A 23,747-nucleotide genomic window follows, 5' to 3' on the forward strand; every position below is an offset into this window, starting at 1 on the left:
CTGGACACATGCCACTGGGGTCTCAGGGAAAAACCCATGTTTAACATTCATCTTTCCACAAAAGGCTTCCTTTCCAGAAAGAGGTGAGGCCTCAGGGTAGGCCCACTCTCTCTAGAGGGAAGGACCCCACAAAGTGCCATTTCTGAACCAATGCTGGCCTTGCAGGCATTAATCTAAAAACCAGATCCCCCCCCAACCCAGGGTCTTCAAGCAGGCCAATGGAGCCCATGTAGCAGAAGGATCCTAGCCCCTTGAGAAGGGCTCCATGTACCAGTCTCATGCTGAGAACCCAGTGAAAGGTTGTCCCTGTGCAAAAAAAAAAAAAAAAAAATTTTCCTTAAGGGAGAAAATGGAAGCCCCCATTGTAGCAACTATCACATTACATTTGGTATACCTTCTCATCTGTTTACCCTTGACAGTCACAGGGATTTGTGAAGGCAACAATTTTATTCATCGATGGACCTCCAGAGCCTAATCTAGTACCTGGCACACAGCCAGGGCTCAATGCTTGCTGAATAAATTTAACCAAGATTTTCAGGTAAGAGCCTTGCCATCTTCCTCACTTGCCCCCAACACTGATGAACACATATGATGGCAGAAGGTGGTCAGTGGTGAAGCCACAGCTGCCTCGGGCAATGTGTCACCAAGCTGAGCCCAAGGAGCATGCCCGCACCTGTGCTCACAAAGCACAGCACAGAGAACTCCGAGACTGTCCAGAGCTACTGAAATACCTCCTCCCTCCCTGAAGAAACTGAGCTCGTTGGTCTTCAGATGGGAAAGCGGTGTAGGCACTGGAATGTGGGCCGCATGTTCCCGCATTGCTGGCAAGGGTGCCCGATCTGGCACTGCAGCTGGCTGGTGGGAGGGCTGCATCCTACTCCAGTAGGCAGTACCCTCATGTGGGCTTTCCGAGAACGCCCAGAGCTCAGGGAAAAGAAGAGAGAGAGATAGACGACCATGACCATAGCTCCAAAATTCAAGGACATCATGGGTGTGAGGGATGGGTGTGTCCTTAACCCTCAGAAAGGAAGACACGGCCACACTAACCCTGCCCATAGCCAGATGACAGCACTGGGATAGCCCTCTGGTCCCTATGAAAACTAGGGCCACAGACTGCAGTCTCTCCCTGATCCACAAAATCATGTGATATTTATCACTGATGTGCTTGAGATGGAAGATGAAGAAATAAATCCATCCCCACTCTGGAGACAAATAGCTACAAGCACTGGGTTTTCAGGTGGCAGGGAGGTTGGAGGAATTATGACTAGTCCAAGCTATTTTTTCTTTTACAGCCTAATTTCACAATAACTTTCAGGCTACGCTCTCCAAGCCCAAACCTGGGCCCGCATGCAACCCTGTGTGCAGTAATACTTATCAGAAGGACCCCTGTAGCTAACAGAGACCAGAGCCAAAGAAGGGCCACACCCCAATCTGACACCAGTGAGAAATAGTGCCTTAGTCAAACACTGGTCACCACAGACTGGTACCCACCTCCTGCATAAGCTCTTCTGCCCTCTGCTCAGATACAGTGGGAATGAGGACAAGGTCAGCTTCACAGGCCTTCTGGGTCAACTTCAGAGTACCACAGGTAAGAAGCAACCATGGCCTTCCAGGCAAGATCTCCAGGCACAGGATGCCACACTTCCTTGACCCAGGGTAGTTACCAATCTTTCTGGAGAAACCTGAGTCGACTGAAGGCTGGTACTTCAAGAAATCCTACCTTAACCCAGAGGTAGTTACTTAAGGCAAAGCTCTTTCCCATCCTCAAAAAAAAAAAAAAAAAAAAAAATCAACCCCCTACCCCCAATCCAATGGAATAATGCCAACAGACATAACAGTCCGGGGCTCTGCAAAGCATTCTAAAAAAAGACCTGCGCCAAACAGGGTGGAGGCCAGAGAAATCAACAAGACAGTACCTGGCTGCCATGACTGCCAGTTTCTAGAGCTGAGGAGGCGAGGGAAGGATGGCAGGCTCAGTGAAGCCCACGGTCAGCACCAACAGCAAATGGCTGCGCGCCACCCCCCCCCACCTTTCCATCTTCCCAAAGTATCTGCTGTTATTCTTTTTATTAAGGTATAATTTACATAAAGCAAAATACGTGGGTTTTAAGTTACCCATAGTATTTCTCAAGTTCGCATTTCTTCCTGAATACTCCAAGACTTGGGTCTGGCCAACCCTCCCCCGTGTACCACAAGAGGGAAAGAAACGGACACTGGGAAGGTCTCAGCAGAAGCAGCTCATGGGGTTGCCAAAAAGCCCCTTCAGTCTGTCCTCATCAAATTCTCCCAAGGCAACAAGGGGTCCTAAAGGGGAGTGGCTCTTCCTCCGTCCATTTGGTTACCCTTCACACAAAGAAAAACAAAGCCTCCGCAGCTGAGAGTTACTCCACCCCACTGACCCTGCCTACCCCTTTCCAGGGTCAATGCTCTTACCCGTATGTTAAAGCCAATTCCAATATTCCCCTACCACCCAGCACGCTGGAGGTTAAAATTACTCCCTTGCCATGATTTAGGGACTACCCATCCTCATATACAGGTCTCTAGTTGTAATACTGAGAAACAGAATCTGGACATCCAGGGATCAGCCCCTGAAGTCCCCTCCCCCACCGAAAAGTGTTTTGCTTCATCATCTCCAAGACAGGCCTGGGCACTCGGGGGTTAGCTGAATCTTTTCTGCATAAGACTGTCACCTTGGGGACCCTTCTCAGGGCCACCCCAGGTGCACACTAACACTCCAGGGAATTTATCAGGGTAAGTGGAAAAGCCATGCCTGCCTTTACGAGCAACCATCTGTCCTGCCACGCTCACAGCCAGCATTTCCATCTCTTGCAAAACAGCTCCATGTTGTATGGGGGGGGGGGGTAATGCAAAGGGGAAGAGAACAACTGTTGCTGTGAATGTCTCCGCTCACCACCCCATGCGTCCCCCACCCCCAGCCAACTCATTTTCTGGCACTCACCCGAGTGTGTGCTGCTCTGGGCTGAGGAATCGGAGTCTTGGGTGCTCCAGGGTCGGTCCCAGCCTGTGAGACTGAGGGACTGCAGGCCAAGGCACAAGTCATTTGCATCTGGGAGGCCCCGGGAAGAATCTTGCGCAGAGGTGGGGAAAAGCATTCTGCTTGTAACTGTTTCTTCAGAGTCCTGGAAGTCTGCTTTGGACAGGAGGACAGCAGAAACCCCAGAGTTAAGGGCTGTTTTCCCCAGTATTATCAACAATAAATATTAATAATAATAGTTTCCCCGAGCTCAAGGAGCAGACATCCGAGCTGGCTGGATGCTGCGGCCGCTGCCTCTGCACTTTTGGGGGCGTTAGAGCAAGAGCAGTTGCCATACAGCCCCCCTCCCCACATACACACCCCTATCCCGTCTGCATTACAGGCTGGGCCAGCATGTGATCAGGCTGCTGATGCTTCCCGCTGCCAGTGACATCAGCCGGCTGAGCCGTGCAATAGAGAGCGGCATCATCCCTCACAGAATGGGGGAGGAGCAGGAGGGGACGACAGGGAGGAGACTTGCCTCCCCGGGAAAAGATAGCACAACAGCTACTTGGAACAGTCCGGGTGCAGTGCCGGTAAGTCAGGGTTCCGAGGCAGCGCCCTCCAGTCTCCAGCAATGGTGGCCAGGCGGCCCTGAGGCACGACTGAAGTCCTCTCCGCTGACAGCAAAGCCAAAGCAGCGACTGCCTGCTTGTGTAGCTCTGCCCTCCTGCCCCTCCCTTCCCCTCCCTCTGCTCTCCACCCCCAAACCCAAAAACACTCTAGTCCTGGACTCTCTCCAGCTGCTTGCTCAAGCCCTGGTTTTGCAGCCCAATGCAAAGCTCCACAATCCTGCTAGCAAAAAATCTATGTGCTCCAAGTGGCCCCTGAGCAGCACCCTGACACAGCAGTGTTTACTACTGAGGGATGGGATAACCTTCAGAAAACACTGCATACTGGGACCCTGGGGAGCAACACCTGGTGCTCCAGACTTGTCTGGAGCAGCGTATCACAGAGAAAAGGGGTCAGCTTCAGCAGAGGGAAGGGAGTCGCTGCGCTGCCCTGGTATGTCCTACAACCCACAGGCCAGAGTAAGCTCTGCCCTGACCAGGACAATCCCTGTCCCTGGGTCCTCTCGCCCCAACAGGATGGGCATGAGTCATGAGCCGCTCTGTCAGGTCCAGCCTCCCTTCCCTCCGGCGGCCGGTCACAGGGACAGACTGAGTCAACACTGCTAAAACCGTTCGGACAGACAGAAAGAAGAGAAACCGTCCCAGTGGTATTCTGCCCCATCAGAAAGCCAGTGCTCAGGAGCTCCCACCAGTCGGCCCTGTTAACACCCTGTCTCTGGCTTCCAGGAGCACTCAGAGCTATGCTGCCAGCTGGGAGGCTCACTGATGCCAGGGCCCTCACTCAGGGGTGCTGCCCAGGACCAAGGCCCCACTTCTTGACCACTCACAGCTCCAGCAACAAAGTCCGGCTCTGCCCAGATATTCTGGAACCTCCACTATTTCCTCTTTGGTGACGTGCTCTCCCGTATCAGTCCTCTGCCATCATGACCTATAGTCACAAGGCCTCCTCCTCAGAAAAGCGGGTAGAGCAAAGGTCCCAGCCTCAGCAGGCAGGCTGCTCACACCTGGACCACGCTCGTGGTAGCACTTCACCTCGCCTGTTCTATCATGTTATATGAGGGATGTGATCAGATGCAAGAGGCAGGCCCACCTGGGACCACCCGTGACAGGGTCCCAGGGGGGCAGAGGCAAGGAAGATGCTGTTCACCACAGGAGAAGCCAGCCAGAGCCACCTGCAGTACATAACCCTATGTCCTTGGGCATTCAGGCAGAGCCAAGAGGGGGAAAATGACCAGTCTGTGGAAGGGACTCCTCCCCTTGCAGGTGGTTTTTCCTTTTTCTTTTTTAATTTTTTTCCCTTCCTTTCCTTTTCTTTAGAGCTTTGCTGCTGTGTCATCCATCCATGTTACTCCTGTCTGGCTGTAGATACTCTGCTTGCTCCCTGTTTGTTAAAGCTTTGTTCACCACTGCACCATGCTGGTGGTGTCCCCACCCCAGAACACCCCCTTCTCTTGCTTCCCTAGGTCCACCCTTCACGCAAGGACAAACTTTAAAAACAATCTATGTGTATTAGTGACAAAAAACAATGCTGTCTTTAAAAACAACCATATATCAATACCATTTCCCCCTAAATCAGCTATCTATACAGTCCCTTCCACCCCACAGTGAGGCCACCTATGCCTAGACACAACCATGCCCCTCCCCATCTCTAAAATGAGAGTATCTGTGTGCATGACTACCCCATGCCTCTGGCAGGGAGAATCCAATCATCAACTGCACTCTTGCTGCCCAGTCTAGTGAGGCAGACCAGCACCATCAGCATCACCAGAAGTTTGTTATAAATACACAGTCGGTGTCACCCCCCGAGACCAATAGGAGTAACCTACATTTTAACAAGATTCCCAGTTGATATGTATGTATGCACATACAAGTTTGAGCAATAGTATCTATACAACTTCCACAACCTTCCCACCCCCAAGCTGACAGACTCAGACTTCAGTAGCAGGGCTGTTTAAGGACACTGACGGCTACATATATCCAGAAGCTCTGGGATCTGAACACAACTCTACTTTCACTCCCAGCATCCCCACTACAGGCATCACCTCTATCCTTATCCAGACATCCTCCATTCCACTGTCTCTTCCAGAAAAAGGCTTTCACGACCACTGCAGGGTTCCTTCACTAGATCCTAAAATCAATGGAGGCCATACCCATTAAATGCTTAGTGTAGCAGGCTGGGAAAAATTAAGTAGCTTTATAAGTCCAATAGGATCTTACTTTGCTCACCAGGTCTGCCACTGTGTGGTCTCAGTCAAGTTACTTAGCTTCTGAGCATCTTTATAAGGTGGCAACAACAGATCCTGATTATTTCAGGATCACATAAAACATCTGGTACACTGTCTGACACAAAGTATTTTATCAGTATTTTCTGTAGGGTGACCATATAATTTATCATCCAAACCAAGACCTTTCTGAGCGAAAGCAGGCAAATTTTAATAATCATACCAGGACAAAACTTCCAGTTCTAAAATAAGTCTCAGAGATGAAAAGTACAACACAGGGTAAAGAGTTAATAATACTGTAGTAACGTTGTATGGCGGCCAACAATGACTATACTTATTGTAGCTAGTGCTGGGTCAAATATAGAATTGTCGAATCACTATGCTGTAAACCTGAAACCAACACTACACTTCAATTTTAAAAAAATTATACCAGGACACCAATCTCAGAGATGGTAGAGCTGTAGGCATGATCCCTTTATCTGCAGCCTTTGTGTTCAGACACATTTTACTCAAGAAACAGGCTTTTTAAAAAGTAATCCCTACATGGGGCGCAAACTCATGATCTTGAGAACAAGAGTCACGTACTTTACCAATTGTGCCAGCAGATGCCTCTCCAGAAACATGTTACCCAAAAATCCTCCTTTCCAATAACTACCTGATCACTTCTCTCCAAACTTATCCCCTGCTGCCCATCTCTTCTCTGTGTATTGAAAGAAACTTTGAGAAGTAAACTGTCAACATAGCCTAACATGCAGTGAGGTAAGAGGTCTAAAAAGGAAAGGCTATTAAGTGTCCATCAATGGACGAATGGATCAAGAAGATGTGGTTTATCTATACCATGGAATACTACATGGCAATGAGAAAAAATGAAATCTGGCCACGTGTAGCAACATGGATGGACCTTGAGGGTGTTATGCTGAGTGAAATAAGTCAGGCAGAGAAGGACAAATACCGTATGTTTGCACGTATAGGAGGATTAGGAGGAACTTAACAGAGGACCAAGGGGGGAGAAGAAGGGGGGAAATGGTGGGGGAAAGGGAGAGAGGCAAACCATGAGAGACTCTTGAATGCTGACAAAAACTGAGAACTGATGGATGGAGGGGGGAGGGGCATGGAGGAGGGCACTTGTGGGGATGAGCACTGGGTGTTATGTGGAAACTAATTTGACAATAAACTATTTGTAAAAAAAAAAAAAAAAAAAAGGAAAGGCTAATTGTACTGAGCAAAAGCTTTCTTTGCTTCTCAAGCTCACAGCAGATGCTGGACAGAAAACATGCCCCTTTTACTGGAGGATATTCTTTATAATCTTTTGCCAAGCACCATCTAGGCACTGTGAAGTACTCAAACCTGGTAACCAGCACATGATGATGTACTAATTCTTATTCTAAGGCAATCTATTGAACAAGGTCTCTCAGTTTAAATGCTTTTTCCTACAAGTTTCTTTTATTCATACCCATAACAAAGCTTCTGACTTAAGTTTCTTAATTTGGTTCAAAATCTTAAAATCATTTCCCTTTGAAACAATCAGTTATCTTCTTTACAGTTAATTCCCCGAATTTTTTAGCTGGCAAACAATTTAGGGAAATAAGTAAATTGACCCAACATTCAAATTTGGCCACAAGCTAAAATAGACCATCACTGGCAAACTCAAAATGCAAAGGTGAACCAGGGACCCTGGCTCCAGGGCTCAGAGTGGCCTCATCTCTTATCTTTTCCATCTTTCTAAGAGCCTGTCGGTCCTCTGATGACTCTTCTGCCAGCAAAACTTAGCACAGCATTGCTCAGGGTCCTCTGCTGCCATTATTCTTGAGGTCTGGCAAGGAGGGGGAGACAAGAACTGTGCCATGAGGCCCTCACTTTGAAGCCATTAAATTAGCAGGCACCATTGTACAAAGGCAGATGGTGACTGCCAGAAGTTGGTTGAGGCCCTCGGGACACCTGAGTTGGCTTCACAGAACAGATGTATCACAAGAAAAAGATCTAGTTCTGTAAGGAGGTAAGGTCAGCAAGGTGTGTTTGTACCAGCCGAGCCAAGGCACGCAAGTGAGGAATGTCTGCGGACTCTTAAACAGGAAATAACATGCTGAAGGGTTCAAGATCAAAGCTCAGGAGGCCCATCAGGGAGGCCAGGGACGAGAAGCAAGACGAGGAGGAACAGAAGCTGGAGGGAAATGTGTTAAATAGCACAAGCAGACTACAAAATTGCACCTGTACCATGATTAGAACAATGTGAAAATTCTGTCTACTGATGGAAATTTCAGTAAAGGAACGTAGAAAAATATGAACAGCTAATGTATAAGGTTAGCAGACTGCTAATGGTTTTTCCTTAGTTAGTGCACAATTGTAACAATGCAGAATAAAATCTATCCTCTTTTCCCTCTTTCAACCAAAGCAGCACACTACTGTAGTTTCTTTAGCAACCACACTTGAGCTCTTTCTTACAAAATCTCAACTTTATCCCCAAATTCTAGTCCCAGGGAATAGCAGAGATAGGACCTGAATTAAGTGTTCCCAGTAGATTCTTTCAAATGACTAACTTTATAGTCAGCCAAATCTACTTAAATCAATGATTTATGGTTCTTATGGTTTTAACAAACCTATAAAGAAGCATTTCTAAGAATGTATTTCTAAAAAGACTGTCTAGAAGACAATTCTCTCAAACAAAATCAAAAAAATCAAAATGGGTGATTTTGGAAATCCATCTTGGCAACTTAAAGAACAAACGTGTGAGAAGTTAGACATCTGTCATGATCATTTCAACTGCTCTGTTTGTACTTTGGCCCTTAACTACTCCTATGCCAGGGAGACTGCAAGCTTCTCCAGAGCAGTACCCCTCAAACCTTAAGGGGCATACGACTGACTTGGGAAATCTTTTTAAAACACTGATTCAGATTCAGTGGGTCTGGGTCAAGTCCAGAATATGCATTTTAATAAAGTCCTATATGATATCAACATTCCTGGTATGCTGGTCACACTCTGAGCAGTACAAGTTTAAAAGGGTTTTTCTCTCCAGATGGTCTCTTACAGGTAATTCTTAAGCACCCCATTCTTACTCAACACCACTTTCTTTCACAGTGTTCATTCTACTAAACAAGTACCTTCACTGGCTTCCTAATGCCCCTCAGATCAAAGCCAATCTTCAGGCCCTGGCTTACTTATTAATTTTCTCTAAAAAAAAAAAAAACTTTCTCTTACACTATTCACCAAACAACCAAACATTAAAGGCTAAGCTTGACTTAATCACAATTCCTCAGTTCACACTCTAGAAAATACTTTATTGTTAATCTGAGTGCTAATAAGTGAAAATAGTTCAGATGAGAAAGCATTCATGATGGCTAGGATACTCTGGGAAAGCTTACACATGATTTTAGCTATGCATTAAATCACATTACAGATTAAGGTATGAGAGACAACTGATTTACTTTCTACGACCCACCATGAAAATTGGATCATTGGCTTATTTTAGTCTTGACTGCTTTTAATAATCTTCAAATAAATCCCATAAATTACTTCCATAATAATCAAAAGTGATTTCTACAATATTCCCTAAAGTAAATATGAACAATGTTTAGATTCTAAAGTGTCATATACCATGTTCACATAGTAGAAAATTCATTATTATTAAAAAGTTAATTCCCACCAAAGTGATCACGTGGTCAGTGCAACCCCAATGACATATCTGGCCTTTGAGCAATTCAGGAGGGAAAGACTTCTTAACAAATGGTGCCGGACCACCAGATATCCACATGGGGGGAAAATGAATCTTAACCTCTTACCTGATGCCATATACAAACATTAATTCAATATGGATCAAAGATATCTAAAAAAGGTAAAACCATAAGGCTACTCTAATAAAACATCAGCTGTTCTTGGGACTTGGGGTTGGGGAGTGCACAGATGCAGAAGTTTCCTAAAGACAACACAGAAAGTAATGGTCATTAGAAAAAACTTTTGATAAATTGGTCTTACCAGAATTAAAAACGTCTCATCAAGACACCATTAAGAAAATAATGACAAGCTATGAAAAGGGAGAAAATATCCGCAACCATATCTGATAAATAGCTTGTATGGACAGTATAAAAGAAATCTTAGGGTGCCTGGATGGCTCAGTTGGTTGAGCATCCGACTTCAGCTCAGGTCATGATCTCACAGTTCGTGGGATGGAGCCCTGCATCAGGTTCTGTGCTGGCATATCAGAGCCTGGAACCTGTTTCAGATTCTGTGTCTCCCTCTCTCTCTGTCCCTCCCCAGCTCATGCTGTCTCAAAAATAAATAAAAACTATTAAAAAAGGAAATCTTAACTCAAAAGGAGAAGAAAAAAATTTTTTTCAGAAAGGTGTAAAATACTTAAGAGCATTTCAAAAAGATACATAACCAACTGGTCAGTAAGCGCTTGAAAAAGCGCTCAACGTCCTTAGTCAAAGAAATGCAAACTGGACCACAAGAAACCACTATGCACCCAACCAGATGGCTAAATTTAGATAGACTTTCATATTTTGCCAACATTTAGCGTTGCCAATGAGATCTTTCATGCATCATACATGCGGTACAATACAATCACTTTTGAAAAAAGTCTGCGAATTTCTTACACAACAGACTATTTTAGGACACAGCAATTCCACTCCTAGGTATTCAACCAAGATGGATGAAAATATGCTTTTACAAAAGGGTCTGTGCATGAATGGTGACAGTCTTATTCATCACCAAACCTGGAGACAGCCCAAGTGACTACCAACAGAATAAAGGGTGACATATGTATAACTGGAATATGATTCAGCAGTCAAAAGGAATAAACTACTGATACAAGCAACACAGATGAATCTTAAAATAGTTATACTGAAAGAAGGCTTACATAAATGGAATCACATACATGTACTTACTTGAAGTTCTAGAACATGCAAAACTCATATATGGTGAAAGGCAGCAGGGAGTGGAAGGAGCTGACTGGGAAGAGGCAGGAAGGACCTTTCTGAGGGGAGGGTAATACACTACATTTGATGGGAGTCGGGGTTGGGTGTGTACATTTGTCAGGATGAATCTCATGATCCATAGAGGATTTGTGCATTTGCATATAAATTTTACCTCAAATATTATCAGCAAATACTGAACATTAGTTAATGATATACACACTGAAGTATTTTTTTAATGTTTATTTTTGAGGGCAAGGGGCAGGGGAGGGGGAGGGGCAGAGAGAGGGGGACAGAGGATCCGAAGCCTGCTCCACACTGTCAGCACAGAGCCCAATGTGGAGCTCAAACTCACAAACTGTGAGATCATGACCTGAGCCAAAGTTAGACACAACCAGCTGAGCCACCCAGATGCCCCTGCTTACTGAAGTATTTAAAGGTGAATTATATCCACATCTGCAACTCACTTTGAAATGAATTGTGCAAGTAAGGTGAACAGATAAATGGTTAAGAGGGTAGATAAACATATACGTGGTAAACTGACAAAACATTTATCAAAGAATCTAGGTGGTGGGCTTTATGGGTGTTAACTTCATAATTCATTCAGCTTTTATGTTGGAAAATGTTCATAAAAATGTTGGATGAAAGTTAAGTCAGCCTTTCTGACAAAAGACCAAGTCTGATTGAACTGACTGGTTTGATAGTAAGAATAGACTTCTTAGATTTTATGGTTGACACTTTCCGTAAGTACAGCAAGTTAAAATCCACAGACCTAAGGTTCTGACAATACATACTTTAAGTGAGAAGATAAAACACATCTTAAGATACTCTGCTGGCAAAGGTGTATTTTTAAATTAACAGTACTTTTTTCTCAATCCTTTAGGTAAACTGAGGTAAACAAGGTCTCTTAGTCAAAGAAAGATGGACATAGTTGTTATCTAAAATCTTCATAAAGCTCTCTTGGTACACTTTCAAAAAACTGAGAAATTCAGTTAACTGAAGACTTAGGTAACAAATCTTTTTGCAAATTAGATGGTTTCCAGTTTCTTGTTTGTCACAAATATGAAGGAGTGAATGGAACTGACAGCAAGTACAAGACTAAAAATAATGACAGATGTCTGATTTTTTTGCTTGGAACTTGAGGAGTTCAAACAATTGAGACATGCTGCTCTGATTAACTCCTTCATTTCCCATCTATTTATGTGATTAAGTTTACTCAGAACATAGATCTAGAAAAACAAAAGACAGGAATACATATGGTGTCAAAAACCCTGAGTCATTCCAGCAATAAGTGAGTCATCCAAAATTACATGGGTTTTTAAATGTCTCCTCTATCTCATTAAGCATTCCAATAAACAATTATTAAAGAAAACTATGAAAATTTATAACATTTAGACTGTCTTAATCAACTGCCCTAGCAATCAAAGGCCATGGCAATCCAGAACACCTACAGCCTTTTAGTCACAAAAAATAATTTAAGATTTCTATTTATGTACTGTTTTTGTTGCAGACAAGTATAATATAATCACCCAAAGACCCATAAAGTGTACAGTATTAGGATAAAATTCTGTGGGAGAAGTAGACCAGAAATAGGAGGAAAGGAGAAAAGGAATGACGAAAATTTTCCTACTGTTAAAGAATGGGTTTTCACACTTTTAAATAGAGAGGAGGTATCAAATACCTTTATTTTGATTCCACTGGATACATTTTCACTTACAATGATTAGTTAGATATCAAATTAATATGCAGGATGTAGTATTTTTAAATTTAAATTTTTGTATGTTGTATTTTAAATTATTAAAAGTTTCATATGTTGCATTTTAAAATATTTTAAGTTACTGTGGTAAACTACACATAAAATTTTACCATTTTAGCCATTTTTAGATGCACAATTCAGAGACAGTAAATACATTCGTATTTGTATGCACTTATCACCACTATCTATTGCCAGAACTTCTTCATCTCAAATTGAAACTCTGTCCCTGTTAAACACCAACTCCCTACTAGCCCCATCTCTAGTCCCTGGTAACTACTTTCTGTCTTTATGAATTCAACTCTTTCAGGTATCACAGATTATCTGGAATCATAGATTGGAATCATAGATTATCTGTCTTGGTGTCTGAATTCTTTTACTTTGGATGATGTGCAAGGTTCTTCCGTGTTGTAAGCATACATCAAAATGTCTTTCCTTTTTAAAGCCGAATAATATTCCATTTATGTAAAGACCACATTTTATTTACCCACTCAACTGCCAATGGACATCTGAGTTATTTCCACACATTTTGGCTACTGTTAATAGTATTGCTATGAACACTGGCATACATATATGGTTTCAAATTTTTTGTATATACCTACAAGTGGAACTGCTGGATCATATGGTAATTCTACATTTAAATTTTTTATTTTGGGAAACTACCAAACTGTTTTCCATGGTGGCTGTACCATTTTACATTCCACAGTGCACAAGTGTTCTAATTTCTCCACATCCTCACCAACATTTTCTTTCTTCCGTTCTTCCTTTCTCTTTTCTTGACAACAACCATCCTTATGGGACTGAGTTGATGGTATCTCTTTGTGGAGTCTATTGGTGGGTTTTTAATTAATGGGATGTGTATATCCAAATTTTTGAAGACTGCTGCTTCCTAGTTCATGAATCCCTTAGACCATGTTTAAAAAAAAAATCTCCCCCACACCAGGTTTTTATTGAACAATCTTTCTTCTTATGCCAACCAAGTGGTCCCTTAAGCAAATTGCCATCTTCCTAGAAGATTCTGGTTCACTGATCAAGAGATGGTCCATAGATGAACATGTGACCCAATCTGTGCCAGAAAAACCCATTCCTAGGACTATAGAGACCAGTCTTGACACAAGGACAACCAACACCAAGCTAACTGGGAGTCCTTTATTTGAATTTTTCTAATTAGATACAGTTGAGGAAGAACCATCTCCTGGCTTCAAGATGCTAGAGGCTATGAACATAACCCCTTACTCCTGTAATAGGCAATTGTGCAAAAGGAGAAAATGAAACCCACACTTGTAGAGACAGACAGGATATTGACAAAATTGAAGGACCTGGATTCAGTGTCCTTACTTAGTTTTCCCGCCATTTCTTCCTCTTCTGTGATGTATATAACCAAAAGACTTCCAACACTTCTCACGTTTTGCCAGAGTTAGTTCTAATCACGTGTTTGATCAGCTGCCAATAAGAGCACTCTGCAGGGCCGCCTGGGCGGATCAGGCGGTTAAGTATCCAACTTCAGCTCAGGTCATGATCTCACAGTTCGTGAGTTCAAGCCCTGCTTCAGGCAGTCAGCACAGCGCCTGCTTCAGATCCTCTGTCCCCTTCTAACTGCACTCTCTCAATCATGCTCTCTCAGTCTCTCGCTCTCAAAAATAAAAATTTTAATTAAAAAAAAATTTTTAAGAGGGCTCTGCATAATTTAGGTCCTCTAACAAGGACTGACCGAACAAGTAATTACCACATGCAGGATGAGAACTCTGGGACAAATGCCCCCAATTCCCTGTCATTAGATAAGAGAGAATCAAGCACGAAGGATCTAAAAGCACACCTGGTTAAATCCCATCGCCCCCCCCCCCCCCCCCCAACTAGAGAGCAAACAAGTCCCAGAGAGGGCCTAAGTGACAAAGCCACTAAGTGGCAGAGGTGGGATCCAAATCCAGGACGAACTTGTTCTCTTGCTTCTCTCCTACCTTGGGGCACTTTTTAGGCCCAGGTCTGCACTCGCATGTCCCAACTCAAACTTGTATTCTCATTTTCCAGTTAGGCCCCCATGGACCTTTGTACTAAACCCATCTCAGCCTATCAAGAGATCAATTCTTATAACTAGCTTCTCTCCCCTCTTCTTATCCTCCCCTCCCCCATCTCCCACTTCTTCAAGCAAAATGTCAAGGTCACATTTTGGTGCATCCAACATTCCACTGCCAGGTGTGCATATTATTTTTGAAAGTGACAATTTAGCATCTTCCCAATGGAAAGCAAGAAAGAGGTCACCTTATTCAAATCCAGCTCCACATCCTCTATGGCTCTCAGTACAGCAGGAGCTCCAGCTTTCAGAGGCTCAAGTCTGGAGTCCTAGTATACAATACCCTGCCAGAAGGTGTGCCCAACTGAATATAAAACTAGCCTCATGTAAACACGATGAAATGTTACTTTACCTGATGCTATATTGTTCAAATTTGGGGTTTACAGAATTTCCTTAAACATGACACCAGGCTGGAGACCCCTTACAGTGCAAAACCTCAACAAATCTAGAAAATATAACAGCTAGTGATTTGAAAAGGACCATGTGCTTTCATATACTATGGAAAGAGTAAATTGGTACATTTCTGTAAGGTAATCTGACGTGTGCACTCAAAGCTCTGAAAGATACTTATGTGATGGAAGAATTTTACTTCTAAAGATTTATTTATTCTGTGTCCAAATAACCACAGATATAGACATAAGATTTAACTTTAGGCACTTCTACTAGTGTTCAAAATAGATAATAATAACCTACATAAGCAAATGATCCTCTAATAGTTTGATATTCTTAACTTTTTTGTACAATGAATAAATTTGGCAGTCTGCTAAAGCCTATCAATACTAAGATTAATGTTGTTAAATATATAATTTTTAAGTAAGGAGTATAAAAAACATTACGAAATATGTTCAATGACTGTAACAAAATCAAATACAAAATGTCTGACTATCCTACTAATGAAGATTATTACCACCAAAGTATTAGGCCTTGCTAATATTATTGTGATTTGTTGCCAACGTTTACAATAGAAAAGAAATGTTACATTTTAGGTAAACACTGGTGAAAATAAAGATCTATTCACCTGTCCATGTTACTAGACTCCCTGAATTCTATCCAAGGATCTAGGGAAGAATCCCATATTGCCTCTATTTACATAGTAAAATGCTATGTAACCTTGACAAAGACATAGCAAATTAATGACATTAAAAGGAAGAGAAAGGGGAAAATTACTACATAGTGTATTCAGAAAGCTTTCGTTTTAATAAATATATATTGTATATATGTTAGAAAGATACTAGATACACTAAAGTGTTAACCATTATCTCTGAGTAGTGGGATTACACAGGATTCTTTTCCTTCTGTTTTCTTCAAAATGTTTTACAACTAACATATTAGAAACAAGAAAAACATACAGGTTATTAAATAGGGTAAAGGTAACTAAGATTTAATATCCCCTAAATAAATTTGAAAAAATTTAAGAATTTTTGCGAAGAAAAATCCCTATTAAAAGATTTTAAATTTGACATTAGGAGTTCGAGAACAATACAAAATTAGGGTTATAATTTAAAATATGATAAGCACAGGACATTAAAGATACAAGGGAATTTGGAGTCCACTTAGTCAAAGCCCCTCACTTCACAGCAGTAACCCTCTCCCCCAGTGTGAATTCTGGCTTTAACCCTTAACCTCTGCACAGTTCTCTCTCACTCCATAGTTGTACTCATTTCTTATTAAAAAAAGAAAATAGTACACCTACATTCAGGAGTTGGGATGCACACATTACAGTGGGAGTAATCCTGCCTGTGACCAAAGTATCATGGAGCCTTTAGCTTTGAGCAGCAAAGCCCTGACCCTCCAGCAGATGGGGATGGTAGCACACAGGCCAAGTCTTGCAGAAACTAAACGTTACACTCCCTACTTCATAAAGTGACAAAGAGTAGAGTCTGTGGACAGGCTCTAGAACACTCTCCTAGGACCTTTCTCCTTCCATGGACTGGAGTTTTCAGGGCTGCTTTCCCTCTCACTGGCACTCCTCCATAATGAACTCTACACCACAAGTCCAAGCACTGTTCTGCCCCCTCTCCTCAGACAACCTCACTTGGAGCTGGCGGAGAAAGTAAAAGAGCAGGAGGTAGCAGAGCTGGACACAGTGAGGGACCGACATAAAGGGGCTGACATCCAGTGTGTGCTTGCTCTCTTCCCACTCCACATCTGTGATCCTGCCCTACAAGAGGCACTGTAGAGATTATTTTTAAATAAAAAATAAAATTAAAATTCTGGTAACTTGGGTCTGTTACTGGAACACTTTTAAGTATGGTTCAGAACTTAAGGGTGTAAAGCTACATTTCTAACTATATATTATGAAACCTAAGTACACATGAACTATTTCTGATGAGAATTGACAGTTCAAATCAGGATAGGCTGTGAATGTGGGGCGCCTGGGTGGCTTAGTCAGTTAAGCGTCCGACTTTCACTTAGGTCATGATCTCGCGGTTTGTGGGTTCGAGCCCCGCGTCGGGCTCTGTGCTGACTGCCAGCCCAGAGCCTGGAGCCTGTTTCAGTCTGTGACTCCCTCTCTCTCTGACCCTCCCCCGCTCACGCTGTTTCTCTCTCTCTCTCCTAGAAATAAATAAAAATATTAAAAAAAAAAAAAAAGGCTGTGAATGTGAAATCTAACGCAGGTTATTAGAATAAACTACATATAATCTTGCAATAAATACATATATCATGTATACACCTAAAACTAATATAACATTATAACATCAATTATATCTCAATAAAAAAAAATTTAGTTATTTTGAGAGAGAGAGAGAGAGCGCACAAGCACACTTAAGACAAGGGCAGAGGGGGAGAAGGGCAGAGGGGGAGAGAAAGAATCCTAAGTAGGCTTTGCACTGTTAGCACAGAGCCTAATGTGTTGTTACAACTCACAAACCATGAGATCATGACCTGAGCCAGTATCAAGAGTTAGGCACTTAACCGACTGAGCCATGCAGTAAGAATTTTTAGGAGGGCCTGGGTGGCTCAGTCGGTTAAGTGTCTGACTCTTGGTTTCGGCTCATGTTGTAAATGAGTTTAACAATACACTTGAAAAGCATGCTTCATCAGGGAAATCTTAACCAACCTTCCCCCACTGGGGCAGGAACTTTTTTTTTTTTTTTAAAGATTTTACTTTTTGGGCACCTGAGCCAGTCTGTTGTTTATAGTGTGGAGCCTGCTTGGGAATCTGTCTCTCCTCTCTGCCCCTTCCCTGCTTGTTCATTCTCCCTTTCTCTCTCTTTCTCAATCAATCAATCAATCGATTCAAAGCATTGCACCATTTGTAGAGACCCCTAATTTTACATATTATTTTCCTTTAAAAAGAAAAAAGGCTCATTAAACATACCTGCTCTCTCTAACTTTTGGTCAGAACAAGAAGTTACCTAAATTATGTCTAAAACAGAGGGATTGCTGGTAAAAACCAAAAATTCAACTGACATGCCTAAGGCTGAACACTTACAAGTTAGTCTGTACTTTTTTGAGAAAGAGAGGGAGGGAGAACATGTATGGTGGAGAAGCAGAGAGAGAGAGAAAGAGGCAGAGGATCTGCAGCAGCCTCTGCACTGACAGCAGTAAGCTTAATGCAGGGCTAGAACCCACAAACTGTGAGACCATGACCTGAGCCGAAGCTGAACACTAAACTGACTGAGCTGCCAGGCGCCCCTTAGTCTGTGCTTCTGTCTTCAGTGGGAAAGAATTCAAGGACAGACGTTCAAGGTGGGGTCACAGCTATTCCAAATATGAATTTGAACTTGCACACAGACAGAGATGTGGAGGAACACAGATGTGACTTCAGGACAATTACTATTCCTGGCCATCAGGAATGTCCTCAAGAGTCAAAACTGCCTAGAAGGAGTGTTTGCCACTACAAGCCCATTTTAATGTCCTCACTGGACTGTATTCACAGGAACTAGGTGACAATGAATTAAAAAGCTACATATTTTCTTTTAACTTCATGATAAAGAAAGGAATCACAATGGTCTTTCAGGCCCTTTGGTTTTTCCAGAGTGCCTGGTAGAGTTTCCATTCAAAGAGAAAAAGAAGGTCAGTAAGAAATTCAACAAAAGATAAAAGACTTATATTGTGTTAGGGGGAAAAATAAAAAGTTGTTCCACTTTAAAACAAATGGGAATTCAACAACGAACTCTGCTTACCAAACCAGAAAAATTAAAGGTATAATATGGAGTGGTGAGGAGTCACTTTGATAATTTTCTTCTCTGTATAATACATAAGACAAATACTCTCAAATTGCTGGAGGGACCATAAAAGGAAAACATTTCCATAAATCACCAGAGCTTAAAAAATTAAAACTGTTCAACTTAGTAATTGTATTGCTAAGAATCTCTAAGTGAATACTCATAAATGCAGAAAAATGCCTACCTATAGAGATGTTTGTCACAAAGCTATTAATGGTGAGAAGCTGAAAATAACTACTTCTCTCATTAAGAGGTAGGAACTTAGTCATTAATATTTTCCACACATGATAGAGGTAAATGCTTAAGAAGTTTGGGAGGGAGAATAAACCACAGAAAGCAGGATTACAACTGCATGAAAATGTCCAGAAGTACACAGAGACCAACAGTCATCCAAACAACCCAAGTAGATTATAGGGAGTAGAATATATAACCTGGTACTGAATTTTCCAAATCCTTTATAGCAAACATAAATCACACACAAAAAATTCAGAAAATGGTTTTAAGAATTTAAAATCTGGGTGTGCTGTCAAAGGATTTATGATCTATTCAACAACAGTATGTTTAAATAAGAACAAACTGTCTTTTAAAAAAAGAACCTGGTAAACCTTCTGGGATACTCCTGGTCACATGCATCAAGAGTCTCTTTATGCTTACATGCTGTACAGATGTTAGCAGTCCCATACTTCTAGGAGTCTATCATAAGAAGGAGACATGGTCAAAGACTTTAGTAAGGGCCGCTGGGTTGATCATTCAGTGGAGCAGCTGACTCTTGATTTCAGCTCAGGTCATGATATCCTGGTCTGTGAGTGTAAGCCCCACAATGGGCTCCACAATGACAGCATGAAGCCTGCTTGTGATTCTCTCTCCCTCTCTCTCTGTGCCTCCCCTACTCATGCCGTCTCTCTCTCCACACCTTTAAGTAAGAAAGGAAAATATAAAGTGAAAATTATCTCTTTCCTCAAACTCCTGAGCCTGGAGGCACCGTTAGAAGATTCTTTCATGTGCACAAAGCATGTTAATGCATAGCTTTTTAAAAAATGTACACAAAGAGTCAAATACAGTACTTTGCATCTTTCTTCAGATAATGTGTTTTGGAGATCTGTCCCTATGTCCGTAAGTGTGCACCCAGATCAACTTCACGGTTTTGTGTCGGCCCACTCCATGAGCTTAACAGAAGTCATGTCTCTACTGATGGATGCTTGGGTTTCTCCCAGCAGTTTTCTTCTGCTACACACAGTAAGGCAACATATATCCTTCTGCATTTATTTTCACTTTCTTAGGTAAACTTGGTAAGTGCATATACCTCATGATCCAGTATTTTAAAACTGACAGATGTTGGCCAAAATTGTCCAAAAAGTAATTCCAGTTTGAATTCCCAACTCTATGAGAACTATTTCTCCACACCCTTACCAACTTCACTTTTTATGAATCTAATAGGTAAACATTAGAATCCCATTGTTTAAATCTGTGATAAAATTGAGACTGAAGGACAAGGGTCTACCTATCCTTATCTCTTTAATTTTTAAGATTTAACATTCTTCATTGGTTAATTGTCCCCTTCCCACCACTAATATTCTCCACCTCAGAAAATGGATCCACCCAAGTTTGCCAAACAAATTTGATTCTGTTCTCCCTCATCCACCACAATCAGCAAGTCCTATTAAACCTACTTCTGAGAAAAATTCACACTAAATCTCTTCACTTACCTTGCCTCCATTGTTACCATACCAGTCCAGGCCAACACGCTTTTCACCAGGACTACTGAAATAGCTTCCTGTTAACTCTGCTTTACCACTTAACACTTCCTACCCCACTAAGAGTTCCACCCCTTAACTAAGTTACTAACTTCAGACCTAGCCCACCTACCCCAGGACATTCATTCCTGTTTGCTCTGCTTACCAATCTTACCCTGGTATTAAACCACTTCCTCTGTATGGCTGGCTCATCATTCGGGTCTTAAGCTTAGATGCCACATCCTCACAGAGAGGATCTCCTTTAATCATATGGGGGGAAACCATGCAATCACAAGCCCTCCCCACACTGCCCTTCTCTATCATGCTCCCTTGCTTCAGTTAGCACAGTCTGAAAGAGCTGCTTATGTTCCCTGCTATACTCCTGTAGTTACATACACACAGTTCAGAGTTCTTCTCTACATCTGTATTCCTGGCACCTAGAGCATTTTATTATATGGTGATTAAAACCGCAGTCTCTTCATGTGTGTTCTGACCACCTTAAAACAGGCTTTAGTCTAATTTGTAAGATCATGCTCTAATTTAAGAAATTTAACCTTTGTTATGTACTGCAAATATTCCTTTCTCTTCACATGTTCAATCAAAAGCACACAATTCGATGGTTTTTGTTATTTCCAGAGCTGTGCAATCACAGTCAAGTTTAGAACATTCCATCACCCCAAAAAGAAATGGGTACCCTTTTGCACTCACTCCCATTTCCCTCTAACTTCTCCCAGCCCAAAGAAACCCAATAACCCACTTTCTCATCTACGCATTTGCCTATTCTGGGCATTTCATAGAAAAGAAACTACACATGGTCTTTTTTAGCTAGCTTTTTCCCCTTTTTTTACAAAAATCTTTTTAATGTTTATTTTTTGAGAGAGAGAGAAAGGGAGGGAGGGGAGAGCCAGCCCATGAGTGAGGGATGGGAAGAGAGAGAGGGGAACAGAGGATCCCAAGCAGGCTCTGCGCTGACAGCAGAGAGCCTGATACTGGGCCTGAACTCATGAGCCATGAGATCATGACCTGAGTCGAAGTCGGACACTCAACCAACTGAGCCATTCAGCCCCCACTTATTGTTTTCAAAGTTCATCCATGTTTTACCATGAATCAGGTCTTTGTTCCTTTCTATCGCCAAATTGTATTTCTATTGTTCATTATTTGAATACACCACTCCAGTTTATCCACTCATCAGTTGGCAGATATCTGAAGGTTTTCCGCATTTTGGATATTATGAATAACAAGTTATAAACATTCATATGCAAGTTTCTGTATACATTTGTTTTCACTTCTCTTAGGTCTATACTGGGAGTGAATTTCTGAGTCATACAGTAGTGACTTTTTGTTTAACCTTCTGAGTAACTGCTAACCTGTCTTACAAATAAGCTGTAACATCTCACATTAGCAGTGGATGAAGGCTCTAGTTTTTCTACAATTGTTACTGCCTGCTTTATTTTCTTATAGCCACCCTACTGGGTAGGAGAAGCTCAACTGTTCAAGATGTGACAATCTGAACAAAAAGGGGTATGTGCAATGGGTCAAGACACATCAAACACATCACATTCATAAATTCACAGTGATACTGGAAAATGATTTACTGGTCAGCTTCAGACAATGCTGGAGAATCAGCTCAAGGTTATGAAAGAAAGTACAGGAGGGTGCTATACCTGGGAAGTCCCATCAGTTAAGCGTCAGATCATGTCCCATCAGTTTTCGTGTCAGATCATGTTTTATTCTTCCAATTAATTATTTAATTTATTTATTTAAGTATTAATTTAATTATTTAATTGGAAGGAATAATTAAATAAGATGAATCTATGTTTGCTTTTGTAAAAGTAAACTCATAAAGCCTATCAGCTAACAAAGGCCCAAGAATGAGAAAACTGCTCTTTGGCAACCCCTAATGAATTAATGCATCTAGGTGGTGACCATCAGTGGTGACTACAGCCACTTTATAGAAGTGCTCACTGTCACACAAGAAGTGCTCTCCCATCCTGAGGGCAGGCTGGAATAAACTTCTACAGTACCTGCACATTGGCTGTCAAGCAATCTCAAATACAAAAGCCATTTTAAAATACAACTTACAGGGGCGCCTGGGTGGCTTAGTCGGTTAAGCGTCCGACTTTCGCTTAGGTCATGATCTCGCGGTTCGTGGGTTCGAGCCCCGCATCGGGCTCTGTGCTGACTACCAGCTCAGAGCCTAGAGCCTATTTCAGTCTGTGACTCCCTCTCTCTCTGACCCTCCCCTGCTCACGCTGTCTCTCTCTCTCTCTCTCTCCTAGAAATAAATAAAACATTAAAAAAAAATTTTTTTTAAAAATAAAATACAACTTACAACCAATACTGACCAAATATTTTCAGAAGACTAACAGAATCATGAAGCAGCAAGCTTAACATAAAACCTATACCTGAGGAAATAAAGGCTAATAAAGCCAGCAACAAGATTTTAAATTATGCCCAGAAACCAGAAGAGCCACAGGAGACCTTAAAAGTTAAATTTGATCATGTAAATAAAACCAATAAACGGTCTGATTGGTGTAACACAGCTAAAAAAAACTTGATAATGAAGCAGAAAAAGTATTTTTCCCAGAATTATATGGAGGACAAAAATGTTGAAAAATGAAATTGGAAAAATTACTCACTACTATGCAACTGGATGTGTCTTAAGCTCTTTACATTTCTTTATAGCAACTGTTCACAATTGGTACCAGTACTAGAGGAGAGTTAAGCTAAAGGTTAAATCAAAATTTAAAACCATTCATGTTTCATTTCCAGTTGTGGCTGACAAGGTTATTCAGACTAACCTTTCAGATTAAATAATGCTGAATAAGAAAGATGACATGATCTTAAAAGTATTTAAGATCACAGCAGACGGTAGAGAACTACCAGTTTAGTTCTGAAAGAAAGCAGGAACCAGAAGAGAAAGCAAAACACCAGAGCACAAAAGTCACTAATCTTCTGAAGGTATCTGCCTGTAGAGCAAAAACGTTGGGGTTTGGCTATAAGACCTGAAGAAACAAAAGGGAAAGAGGTTGAGATTCTCAGCATGCCCAGCAGGGAATCTAACAGGACACCCTGTTCTCTAAGCTAAGACCCCAAGGGCACCTCAGGGTAAAAATGAGCCAGAATGAAGTCAGGGACCAAAACCCCTTGCCAAAATATCAGAAATTAAACACTCAAAGGTGGAGCTTAACAGCAAATGAGGCATAGTACAGGACAAGAAGTAAACTAGAAGGCCAAAATTTCCTAAACGAAAGGGAGAGACCAAAAAAAAAAAAAAAAAAAA

General features: G+C 41.9%; 1 protein-coding gene across 7 annotated transcripts in view; it reads right to left on the bottom strand.

Annotated features, from left to right (window-relative positions):
* CPEB1 (cytoplasmic polyadenylation element binding protein 1) overlaps positions 1–23,747 on the bottom strand; it is an 86,505-nt gene that overhangs the window by 23,460 nt on the left and 39,298 nt on the right. For 3 of the 7 annotated variants that reach the window (XM_039216975.1, XM_039216987.1, XM_039216980.1), the window contains exon 3: positions 2,960–3,148. In XM_039216975.1, the coding sequence (XP_039072906.1) occupies positions 2,960–3,113 (154 nt within the window). In that variant the 5' untranslated portion in view covers positions 3,114–3,148. The other 4 variants (XM_039216956.1, XM_039216946.1, XM_039216963.1 and 1 more) reach the window with 4 other exon arrangements.

Source organism: Hyaena hyaena, unplaced genomic scaffold (assembly GCF_003009895.1).
Source record: "Hyaena hyaena isolate Hyena2069 unplaced genomic scaffold, ASM300989v1 scaffold_13, whole genome shotgun sequence".
Lineage (NCBI taxonomy): Eukaryota > Metazoa > Chordata > Mammalia > Carnivora > Hyaenidae > Hyaena > Hyaena hyaena.